The 12,788-nt window shown below is 42.9% G+C and overlaps 1 protein-coding gene across 1 annotated transcript in view; it reads left to right on the top strand.

The window, feature by feature from the left end:
- Positions 1 to 462, top strand: part of LOC137874632 (ADAMTS-like protein 1) — a 72,144-nt gene extending 71,682 nt beyond the window's left edge. The window contains exons 13-14 of the mRNA XM_068713477.1: positions 131 to 278; positions 374 to 462. Coding sequence (XP_068569578.1) covers positions 131 to 278; positions 374 to 462 — 237 coding nt within the window. The remainder of the gene's footprint in view (positions 1 to 130; positions 279 to 373) is intronic.
- Positions 463 to 12,788: the final 12,326 nt, after the last annotated feature.

Genomic DNA, 12,788 nt, shown 5'->3' with positions numbered 1-12,788 from the left:
TCAAACACAAGCAACGAGATGTAACCGTAGGAGTAAGACTTAGCGCTCTATCCTATCCGTGTGTGAAAATGATCGTCAGTTATTCAGCGATTTATAGACTATACCTCCTGAACTGTCCTGTCACCACCAGTGCACGGTGACCTGTGGTCAGGGTCTGCGCTACAGGGTGGTGTTATGCATCGATCACAGAGGACTCCACGCTGGAGGTTGTAACCCCACCACCAAACCCCACATCAAAGAGGAGTGCCTGGTGACCGTGCCCTGTTATAAGTCCATAGGTGGGTCTAGATTGTTGCTTTTTTGTCAAACTTACTTATTTCTAAAGTAAACTTTCTCTTGTGATGTTCAACCTTTGATGGGTGTTTTTCTCTAGATACGCTCCCAGTTGAGGCAAAACCTGTGTGGCATAAGCAGGCCATAGAGCTGGATGAGGAGATCAGCGTTACTGAGGAACCAACGTGAGTACTATGCACCCACATATGCATGCATGCCCACAACAAAAGGAAATCTGTTGCAACAGTGATGCAATATATATTGCTATTTGCTGCTTTCTTGGGAACTGCAATTCAAACGTTAGAATATGTAATTCTACATTAATTTACTGGCCCTCTAGACTACATACCTGCAATATTGAGGCCAGAGGTGAATGTTCTCTTGAAACCATCACAAATAAGTTTGGAGGATGCAACTGCTAAAGCTGTAAATGTCTCTCAATCTTCATAACCAAGTAAAATAATTACTGTCACTCTGCAGCAAAGGTGAGATCCCAGATGCATAGTTTCAACAACAGTTTTCACAACCCAGAGCTTAGGGTTTAGCTGGAGGTGAAGCTGAAGCACACAGAGCCTGGTGCTGCCATGAAACCACCACAGAGTCTTGTGGTCGTGTTCATGTCCACGCCCGTTTACAAGTCAAAATGTACTGCTTTAGCCCCCCATTTACTTCCCCTGGCACTTTTCAAAATATGCACCTGGTTGAGTGCATGTCTCTTTGTACGCCTGGGTATGCCAAATGTTTGTCTGATACAATGGCAGGACAGTTTTGTCAAGATGAGTAAAAGTTAGACGTTTGTCGTTTTGCTCCAGTGAAGGTGTGTATCATCAGATCTAAGTAATGTATGCCGTATGAGGTTATGTAAGGTAAGAAGGGGAAGCTGATGGTGAAAGAGGAAAAACATCTTTTTGGAAGCCAGTGGACCGTTCAGTCACTGACTACCAGCATTACCTCAGCAAGCCTCAGATGTTCCAGATGTTCTTGTCCCACATCAATTGACTAATAAAGGCTGTCCTCTGAAGGTGGACAATGTTTGGACTCTACCCAGTGTCTTGCATGACTTCTATTAGGGACCATGTTAGCCAGTTCAAAACATCTGTTACTGTGACTTATCTTTGGAGCGAGAAAGTGGGAGGGAGAGAGAGACAAATGCCAAAGCATATGACTTTGCTCTGTTGAAAAAAAAAAACACGTCTTTCCTCCAAAAGCACATAAATATCTGTGTATAATATGCAGCCATTCACTAGCCAACAACAATATCTGCCTACCATATGGGGCCAGGTTACGGATGTGAACGGAAAGAGAGGGAAATTCCTGTGTTAGACTTATTGCACCTTTATTGCCAGAACTTATGCATGCCCTGAGCCAACCGCTGTGCAACTTCGTGAAAGATTAAACCTATATGTTCCACAGCTTAGCCAAAAGAGCTAAGCTGAGGAACATTCACCTTACCACCACCACGAGTGAAGAAGATATTTCCATTGATAACATTGGGCTTTGGCGGATATCACAAAAATGTGTTGTTTCCGTCCATGAATGAAATCAGGACTGTTTTTGAACCGACAGATGTACTTTAACAACTCATGAAGATAAACATTTCTGTGGGTTCGCTTGTTGACTTTGTTGCTTGTGTTCCAAGGTCTAACTGCCGGTGATTCATTTGTTTGTCTAAAACTCAACAAGTCCTTGAGCAGTCATAAAAAGCTGTAATTATGAGCTCTTTATTGAGGCATCTTATAAAACAGCAGGGTGCTCTTGTGTTGTGGTCAGACTGCTTAACCAAGGAATAATGCTGCTCATTGGTGCCGGCTGCCATGTTAATAGATTCCTCTCGGAGACACATGTACACTGATGACGTATGCTGTAGGAAGCTTCTTTGGTAGTTTTACTAACCCAGACAATCTAGCAATTTAGAGGGATGATTGGACTGCAGGATCATTGTCAATGTTTGCAACACAGACTGAAGTTAAGAAACTAAATTTCTGCCAAGTTTTTTACCATTTTGAATGCAATGAAAACATAAGAAATACCCTTTTTTTTCAACACCATACAAAAAAATGTGGACATGTTGAGAGCCACGTGGAGGCAATATATATGCTTCCAATGTCAAACTTAGCACCTTTAATCATAATCACAAGATGAGCTACAGAGCCAATCTCCTCAATATGATCACTATTAGAAATCCCTTTGCAGATTACAATTGATTGATTAATTTCAATTCAAAGGATTTGTAGTTAATGACTCTGTAATGTATGATTTTCTAAGATAAGCAATTGCATCATGCAGTGACATTCTGAGGCGATTCTGAATGTCTGCGTGTCAGTATTAATGATTTATGAGTTCAGTGCAAAACTAGACCTACACAAGCACCGCTTATATGCTGAGCAGCCACCGATATGCAAAAGAGTTATCACACATCTTGATTGTTTCTGTGCTCCAATGCAAATACGGCAACTGCTGATTCCTGCCCTGAAGAGGACAGCTGCTGAAAAGCTGACTTTGTATTCATGAACAGGTGCATAACTGTTTGCAAAGGAGGTGCACCATGTGGTACAAATGCTGTTTGGTCTTTATATCTGCATATTCCATAATGAGAATACTCCCACTGCTACATGAGCACTTATGAACACAAGGGCGAAATGGTACAGGGTCTATGATCTGAACATCACTGAATCATCAGAACTACGCTTTTTATTTTGGCCAACCCGAAGATCAAGAGGGATTCAAACATCTCTCTGTCTCACACTTTCCAGTTTTATTATGTCTTTAAACTCTCCCAAAGCCATGGAGAGGTGACGGTTCAGTTTCTGGGCTCTAACTCACACCCAACCTTGAATTGGCCTTCAGGCAGTCGTGAACGCCAATGATCTACTAGTATTTCCTTCTCTGATCCACTCTTTAGGACGAGGAAGGATGAGCATGAAAGCCGTTTATCCAAGACTGACTGATCCTAATGCTTCACAGCTGTACAATTCACCACAGCAGGACAGGATTTCATAAATACTCCGCGGGTTTATGAATTTAGCAGTAAATGACAAAAATCTGTAAAGAGGAAGAATGCACAATAAACCTGTGACTTTCTGTCTTAATACTTTAAAGTCAGCACTGAAACAGTCCTTGTCAAATCAGGAATGTAACTGCCTTTCCATGCCTTCTTACATAGGCATGTGAAGTAAACTAACAAAATAGACAGCATTTTGTTTATATTTTTATGTGTGGGATTAATCGTCCCGTTAATGTTTTCTCAAACCTGTCGCCTCTCTTCTCCAGCTTCATCCCTAGTCCCTGGCAGGCCTGCAGCAGGACATGCGGTGCCGGGACCCAGCGACGGAGGGTCAAGTGCCAGGTCCTGCTCTCCTTCTCACAAACTGTTGCTGACCTGCCGGATGACGAGTGTGAGGGGGTGAAGCCTGCCACGAGTCAGCCCTGTTACCGCACTCCCTGCTCTGATGTTTTGGGCCAAGGAAAAGAAAGCGAAAAGGGGGAAGAGGAAGAGGAGGAGGAGGAGGAGGGGAAGGGGGAGACACCCGAAAGAGAGGAACTGCACGACTGGGAGTATGAGGGGTTTACGGAGTGCTCAGAGAGTTGTGGTGGAGGTATGGATCATTATTGCCCTTTGTAATATGAGAGAGTAAATATATAGTATAAGAAATGATGGGAATGTAAAGGTGAAAAGTTAACGAGATTAAGAGTCGATAACTATACTAGCAGCTCTGTGAGTCTGTACTAAGGCACAGTGATGCCTTGAGCTAAATGCTGACATGCTAACAATGATATTAATAACTATAAATGCTGATCTTTGGCAGTTTTGTTCACCATCTTAGTTTACCTTAAAAGCATGCTAACATTTGCTAATTGCACTTAACACAAAGTACAGCTGAGGCTGATGGGAATGTCTCTAGTTGTTCAGATATTTGGTCCAAAGCATTGGACAAATTTAAATTTGGCCTGATTTTGGGGAAAGATGGGAAGTCAAGCGGTCAACAAATGTATCCTGAGGGGGACATGAATGTGAATACCAAATTTCATAAACGATTCACCCAATATTTATTGACAAATTTCACTCAAAACCACAAATGTCAACAGTGGTGCTATAGCAAAAGTCAGGAGATCACCTAAGTCACTAGGATACAACCACTGGAGACAATGAATGTCTATCTTACATAAAACCCACCACTTTGTATTGTGTAAATACAGCAAATACATGATATTGCTTACAGTCAGTGTACATCCTGAAGGCAAACCATACTTTTTGTTTGAGTTTGTCCCAGTAGCTGTATCAAACAAAAATGTCACAGCAGTAACCGGTGACCTTATGTCAGTGGATGACTAAAGCCATGCCAGTATGTGCTTTGAAGTGGAAGTAAGTTATATAATATTGTAAGATAATAGATGGTTTAACCATAAAGGTCATACGTCACCGACTCTCAATGCGTACCGTGCCAGACAGAGATAACTTTCCCAAACATTCAGCCAACATTCGTTGAGTCCCACTTTAATCTCCCCACCTCCACATCCAAGCCTGTATGCCTGAATCCTGTGTCTGTGTGTTAACGTCTGCACAAGTGTGCAACTGTAACTTAATTTCTGCACATGGGCGTAGGCTTTTGTGAAAGTCTGTGTGTGTGTGTGTGTGTGTGTGTGTGTGTGTGTGTGTGTGTGTGTGTGTGTGTGTGTGTGTGTGTGTGTGTGTGTGCGCGCGCTCACCCAAACCCAACAAACTCCCATTCGGCGATGATTACAGAGTGGGATCAGATGTCACACACCCTGAGGGCTGCGCTCCTGTGGACCATCACACCACTGTGGCATTTGAAGTGCCTGCTTCACTGTTATTGTCCTCAACGTTCGAAGCAGACTCAGTGATTTATGTTACGTTGCTTTTAACGTGACCTGACATCACACCCTTAAAAGTTTGTCCACAGTTCAGGCCAGAACTTAAGCAGCCAGCTGTACTGTTTTGATGCTCGTTTTTCTCCGGTACAATCACTGCTTGCTTTCATCTTCAATATGTAAGAGATGCCTAACAAGAACGTTATGTGTTTGCTAACCCTTCTCGGCATTATTTTTAAGAAGATATGGTACAGCGATTATATTAAAATATAAAAGCACTTCTGATCGAACCCTGCACATTAGGTGGTTCTTTCATTGTTTTTTGAATATCCCTTGTGATTGCTTGTTGCTGTGTAATCCCAGGTGTGCAGGAGGCTGTGGTCATCTGCCTGAACAAGCAGACCAGGGAGGCAGCGGACCAGAACCTGTGTGTGAGCTCCAGTCGGCCCCCGCAACTCCTGCAGGACTGCAAAACTCAGCCCTGCCCACCCAGGTACAGTAAAACACAGACATACTGTACATCATTATCATTCAGACATTGTTTCACATAGTTTGTGCATGGACATTAAAATACGCTTGATTGATGGATGCTGTAAAAATGAGGAGAAATTGTGTTTTGGGAAAAAATAGGTTTAGCTGCATTCAAGAAGAAAATATTAATTAAAAACAGGACTGAAATCTGGCTCTGCTATTGATTAGTCTGCCAAGACTGTAACCCAGCAAAATATGCAATAAAGGGAGTTGGGACATTAATGTACCATTTTTTTCCAGAGCTCTGATGCACCCCTGGGTTCTACAGCTGGAACTGCTTAGCTTTCAGACTATCAAAAAACACACATTGCACTAGTTGAATCAATTAATCTCTATTAATCACTGGTTGTGTTCAAAACCATTCAAATCCTTCTAATCCACTACATTATCCGTCTCAGTTTAAATCACTTGGGCCAATTTAATCAAAATTTAGGCCACTTGGGTTTAAGTGATACTGAAGCAGAACGACGGAGATGGATGGTTGTATTATTGAAAGCAGGAAATGAAGCCAGAGGGACAGCTTGTGGAACCTGGTCAGAATCAGGCACAAAATATGGCTGACATGTGAAATTGTCCTAGGAGAAGTTTTTTTTTCACTGGTTGTTTTAGCTCAGAAATGTAGGATGCCATTGCTGCTGTGGTTAGCATACTATTTTGAAAAGCTAGTCTACGAGGAATGACCTTTAGTAATCACATGTCACATGTCAAAGTGACAAATTTGCCACTCTGACATTATCAAAGGGGTTAGCAATGTAACGTTTGTCTTGAGGGGATACTTTTGGAAAGCCTAATAAAAAAAGGCGTGTCCCCTTGGGAGCAATGTCAATCTCATTACATTATGAAATATGTTGTGTACAAAGTTGATGTATAGCCTAAGATGATGGACGAAGAAAGATCATGAAGTGTCCTCCTGGGACCGCGTATATCCTTGCTAAATTTCTATTTGAAATGATTGAAATGCAGCTATGATGTTAGTGCTTAATAAGGATTTATGAAAGAATGTAGATGTAGATTACACTATTCAAGTTTTAGTCCAAGTGTTGCAGTTTCTTAGTTTTATCCAACTATCATCCATTCCATCAATTTGGAATACAGTAGATAAACAATGAGCACACAAAATGAAACGCCTGAAAGGTCAAACAGCATAAAGGCTTGATGTTTGATATAACTAAACCATGGCTAATCGGTGAGTGGGTTTTGCGGTAGGCCACACGTTTAAAGTTAACACCGTGCGCAGTGTCGGTGTTCCACCACTCACACTCTTGTCAGAAAACCCAGAGGCTTGCAGCCTGCCCTTGTCTGTTTTTCCAGGCCTAGAGTCTTGTTTTCAGGCACAACAAACGCTGTATTGGACTTGTTTCCTTTGGCCCTTTACTCCCTCCCTGAGGCCTCCTCACCCTCCCATATTAAGCTACACTCTTTGGATACTGTTCCCTCGGAAGGGAAACGGCCATAGGATTTGGCTTTGAGTATAGTACCGGTCCAGAAACAAGCTTCATTTCCAATTCGCCTCAGTCCCATGACCCTTGAATAAATATGAATAGCTTTAAAATATCACCTAATTTGTCAAGCTAAAAGTAAAATCGCTGCCATCTTGGTCAAAGCCAAAGCTTTTAGATGCCTTTTAAAGGCAATGCGACGAGTTGGACACATGACACATCATTTTCAAGATTGGAATAAAAGTGCTCTGAAAACTTTGAAGCTGGATTCATTGCCCTGTGTGAAGTTGTGTTGGACAACAAAATGAATATTGGGACACGGAGGTCATTGCAAAAATGCGTGTGAAGAAGTAACGCCATAGGGATATCTCCAATATCAATATATTCAGTGGGAGATTTAATGTTCCTTTGCCAGGATCTTACCCCATGAATCACCCTTTTCGTTTTCACTCGTATTCACTTTGATGAATTTTACTTTGATGAATTTTTACACATTCATAAGTCTGGAAGAGTGTCCTCTCATGGGATCAAGTAAAAACATCAAGCGCTCTGACTGAACTCCTCCTGACTGCACTCCTTTATATATTGGATAATGGGGCTACATATGTACACAAAAGATAATGTATGATGATTAATCAGGAACCGCAAAGGTTAGGAGTTGGGGGGGGGGGGAGCTAAGTTATGATGCTTTCCTTTTAAAATTTTAAACTTACATGTGTGTAGTTAACTAGCAAAAAGAGGTGAAATTCACAATAGACAAAGTAACCTGATAGCCAGCTGGTTCAAGTCATTGGTGCAGATTGTTGGCCATGACATACAGTAATTTGATGATAAACATTTTGTTCACAGGTGGGAAACGGGGGAGTGGAGTTCATGCTCTGCTACCTGTGGGGTTGGTCTGATGACCCGCACTGTGGCATGCACTCACCGGCCTTCTCGGGACAGCAACCGTACTGAGGTTTTGAGGGATGAAGACTGTCAAAACCCCAAGCCCAGGCCTGTCCAAGCCTGCAACCGCTTTGACTGCCCTCCTATGTGGGACACACGTGACTGGGGACAGGTAAAGGATCCCATTCAGGAAGTTCACCAACATAAATGCTTGGCCCAGCACATATTGCTAATGTAACCCCTGGCGCCTCTGTATTTTTGTAGTGCTCCCAGAGCTGTGGTGGTGGATTTCAAAGGAGACAGGTCCTGTGCAAACAGCGGTTGGCAGATGGCAGCATCCTGGAGCTGCCTGACACCTTTTGCCCTTCCAAGAGCCCCGCAAACCAGCAGCCCTGTGCCAAGCGAGAGTGCCCTCCTCAATGGGTAACAACTGACTGGTCCCAGGTAGGCTTTCCCCAAGGCACTAAACTATCTTTTTAAAGTTTTGAAAAATGTTAGACAAGACCTTTATTAAAGCACATTATAAAGGGTCTGCTCATATCTTATAATATCATTCATTTGCCCAGTGTTCAGTGACTTGTGGAAATGGAATACAGAGACTACAGGCAGTCTGCAGAAAACAAGGGGACGATAGGGGACATTGGACCGTAGACTCGGAAAATTGTTCCCTGATGGCCCGGCCCACCAGAATCCGGCCATGCTCCCTCAGGCTCTGTGAGAGTAAGAGACCCTCTGTTTGGCTTGATTTCATCCATCTGTACTGATTTATTGTTTGTAGCTAAGTTGTATCAATGGAAATTACAAATGCACAGAAGTACGGATAACACAGACTAATTATGCCATTCACTTTTCAACTGTTCATTTTATCACAGACTCTGTCAAGCCCAATCCCACCATACTGGCCCAGAGAAAGGTGTATATCCAGTGGAGGAAGGGCAAAAAGTTACAGTTGGTAGTGGGAGGCTATGCCTACCTGCTCCCCTGGACAACTGTGGTCCTTCGCTGCCCAACCCGCCACTTCCGTAAGGGCCACATCCGATGGTTGAAGGAAGGAAAGCCTTTGGTCGGCCTACCACACCTCTCCGTAACATCACCAGGATACATAAAGATTCAGCAGCTTCGTGCATCTGATGCCGGTATATACACATGTGTCGCAGGTCAGGCACAAGAACATTTTGTCCTACAGATCATTGGCAGCAAGCAGAAGCTCTCTGTTCCAGAGACATTGCTCCTCGCAGGTGACCAACAAAAGGTTGGGCAGCCAGACGTGGCCTCAACCGGGGTGAGATTTCAGGAGCTTCCCATCTCTCTCAACCAATATGACAACATTGTTGAGCATTTGCTCGAACTTAAAGGCTCTCTCCAAAGTAAAAAAGACACTGCTGATAAAATACAGTCCAGTGAAAAGAACAGGTCGACCCTGGAGGATGATAGAGCAAGCTCAGAACTTTCAAGCCTGCTCGTACTTGTCGTCGATACCCACAGGCTAGATGAGATCATGCCAAGCCTCTCTGAAGGCCTCGGAGGGCCATTGGGGGAACAACTCATCGTACAGTTGCTCAGTGACCTCTCTATGACACAAGGTGAATCCAACGAGTCCACTCTTTATCCCCCGGAAAGTGCGGAATCATCCACGCAAGGGCCCCTCCTTTATAAACCAAACATCAAAGCCCATACGTCCAGGCCAAGAAGCCCGGTGATAATCCAACGCCCCAGAAAGGTTGGAGTGGTACCGTCATCTGAAATGATAGTTCATGTGGGAGTGCCAGTTTTGCTGCAGAAAACCGTTACTAGTTTGGAGCTGAGGTGCGAGGCACTGGGGAACCCTGAACCATCCCTGACATGGACAAAGAATAGAAAAGAGTTGCATTACAACAGCAGGTAAGAACTACCCTTTTAATGTGATCTTCTGTGCAAAAGGCTTTAACAAAACTGCAGGTTTTGTTGTATAAAAGTAGCTGATGGTTGCATTGTCTTTGTGTTGACAGAGTAAGCCTGTTGTCCACCGGCTCACTGAGGATCCAGTCTCCAAGCAAGGTGGATGAAGGTCTGTATGCATGCACTGCCAGGAACCGTCTTGGATCTACATCTCTTTCATCTTGGCTGCAGATTACAGGTAAGATCCAAAAAGGCAGCATCTTGCTGCAAGAATGTTTGAATAAACGTTAAAGTTGTAAGTGTTTGGACAATCATTATTCACACAACTTATTTTTAAGTTGTAGTCCCAAGGTTTTGATAATACAATATAATACATGAAAATGAAATGAAGCACAAGACATCTAGAACTTTCCTTCAGGGTTAAAAAGTAGAGAAATAGCAGCTTTGATCAACATTTTGGGAAATAGGTTCATTTGCTTTCTTGTTGAGCGTTAAATGAGAAAATCGATTGCACTCTCATCTGTACAGTATGACGTTACAAAGATAAGTCAGTATTAACTTTACATCACATTGAGTTTGTCCTAATATGCTCTCACATTAGCCCAGTTTACAGTAATATGTGTTGTTATTTTGTGGTTCAGGCTAAAGGATGCTGGGAAACCGTTCTGTTCAACTGAGAAATGCACTGACATAACCATAGACACAGATCTATAGTAAGCCTTTACATACCCTGGTGGCTCATTTGGCTGAGTCATTGATGGGGAATATCCGGAGCGTGCCACAACTCGGGTCGTCTGTGAGCGACGCTGTCATTTTTCTCCTCTGAGCATGATCAGTCGTGACCTCGCTGCGTTCTCATCAAAGCACCGCAACTCCCGGGTTTCCTGATGCTCCGGCACTTTTCCTCCCCATACGACAACAATTAGAGGTTCCAGGCAACGTTTCAAAGAAGATTAAGTGGGTGCACCCCATTCTCCTAATCTATACAGAGGATAAAGGGGCTTAAAGGTGCTGAAAAATGTCCAAACTGCATTTTGTCATATGTTTAATTCACACTCAATTTAAGGTCGTGTCTAATAGATGCACTAGAGAAATCTTAATGCAACCGCAAATACTGTGAATGCCTTTACAGGGAAATTGAACTTGAAAATATAATTCTTTCCCAGGTTCTCGGAAAGTACAGTATTATTTCCGAATTAGGAGAGTCCCATAAGGCCTAAGTAGAGTACAGATGACAAAAACAGGGATTTATGCATCTCGTATCATGCATAACTTTTGTGGATCTTAACATAACAGGTATGAAATGAATCTGCAGATGCTGACGTCAGCATTTCCTACTGGAGTTTGTTGACTGCCCTTTTGAAGCCTCTAGCCGATTTGGCCGTCGCCATCTTGAATTTTGTCCGTTGCCATCTTGGCTTTTTACAACCAGTGAACAGAAGTAATTATATTATGAATACGGAGGACTGACGTAGAGTTGTCATATACAGCTCTGATAGAGGCAGTGACCTGTCAATCACAGTAAGCCCACCCTAAAGCTTACTCAGCTTTAAGGTTATTTTTTACTCTAAATGGGACTATAATTACTAAATGAACATCATGCAGTGTTGACTTGAAACTGGCGATTGAGACCAAAAACTCATGTAAACAGGTTATAAATCAAGTGAGAAGCAGGCTCATTTGCATTTTTCAATAGACTTCTATACAATTAAACTCCTTTTGCAATCAGAGGAGTTGCCGCCTGCTGGTCAGCAGAGAGAATGCAAGTTTCAAGACACTTCCCCATTGCTTGACTCATCAGAACTGGAGGTTGCCGCCTGTTCAATTCCTAAAATGTTTTTCAAAAAGTTTGAATCACCCAACCACAAAAGGTCTTTGAGAATACAGTCATAAATTATCTAAAAAAACATCAGGACGTGGACAGACAGAGTGACATACACAACTGAACACAAGAGCGGCTTACGCCTGGCTGAGAACACAGGCGCATGCAACTTCATAAAATTCATGCCTGAGAATATTGACCCGCATGATAAAGGGTTCTGTGGGATGTTTCTTACCTAATGCACCTTTAACTCTGTATTTTCATCTCTTTTTATCTGAAGTGTGAAAACCATGAATTATGCCTATATAACTGACTACACATCAGGTCTGTTAGTGACTAACAGGCAATACAAAAGCCTATTCAGCTACAAATAATAATATGGTGTGTAGATGTTGTTGAGGTTTGTAAAAATCCTCTTACATTAACAGAGAGGACACTGATACTATTATCAGGAATATACAGTACAGATTCTGCTCTCTGCAATATCCAAGACCACAATAATATAGTTGTTGTTGTTTTTTCAGGTGGCAAAGGGAGAAACTGTGTCCAAGGTAATGGTATGGGAGAAAATGGCCCTATTTGTTCTGAGAGGAATAACAGCAGCCAGTCAGCCGAGGTGTGCCACGGACAAGCCTGCCCCCTCAGGTATCTCGCTACTACTACATGTTTGTCATGTTAAATAAGATCAGTTGCCACGTTCAAAAATTCTACATGGGATTCACTCAAATGCTCCATTATCCTAAAGTGCTGTGTCATTTTCTGCATGCAGGCATTTGCTGCAACTTTTTAACGGGCAATATTCAGATGTTCCCAGGACTCAACACGGAGAAACTTTAGTGCTGAGTACTTCTGGGTCCAGAATTATTAATACTTTATACATTATTGTCCCCTTTTCCTCTTTGGTTTTGATTAGGTGGCGAATGGATCCTTGGTCTCCATGCTCAGCCAATTGTGGAGGTGGGTCCCAGACCAGGAGGGTCCGCTGCATGAAGGGTGCTGAGGGCAGATCGAGAGAGGTGGAGAGCAAGCACTGCCTTGGCACTGGGAGAAGACCCTCTGACACCAGGCTATGCAACGTACTGCCCTGTGCCAGATGGGCCACTACCCACTGGGGAGCAGTGAGTCTT

The sequence above is a fragment of the Cebidichthys violaceus genome, unplaced genomic scaffold (genome assembly GCF_023349555.1).
Source record: "Cebidichthys violaceus isolate CVI_PGR_0920_01 unplaced genomic scaffold, fCebVio1.0.p SCAF_19, whole genome shotgun sequence".
NCBI lineage: Eukaryota > Metazoa > Chordata > Actinopteri > Perciformes > Stichaeidae > Cebidichthys > Cebidichthys violaceus.
Note: the sequence above shows the minus strand (reverse complement) of the source record. Positions and strands in the feature narration are given on the sequence as shown.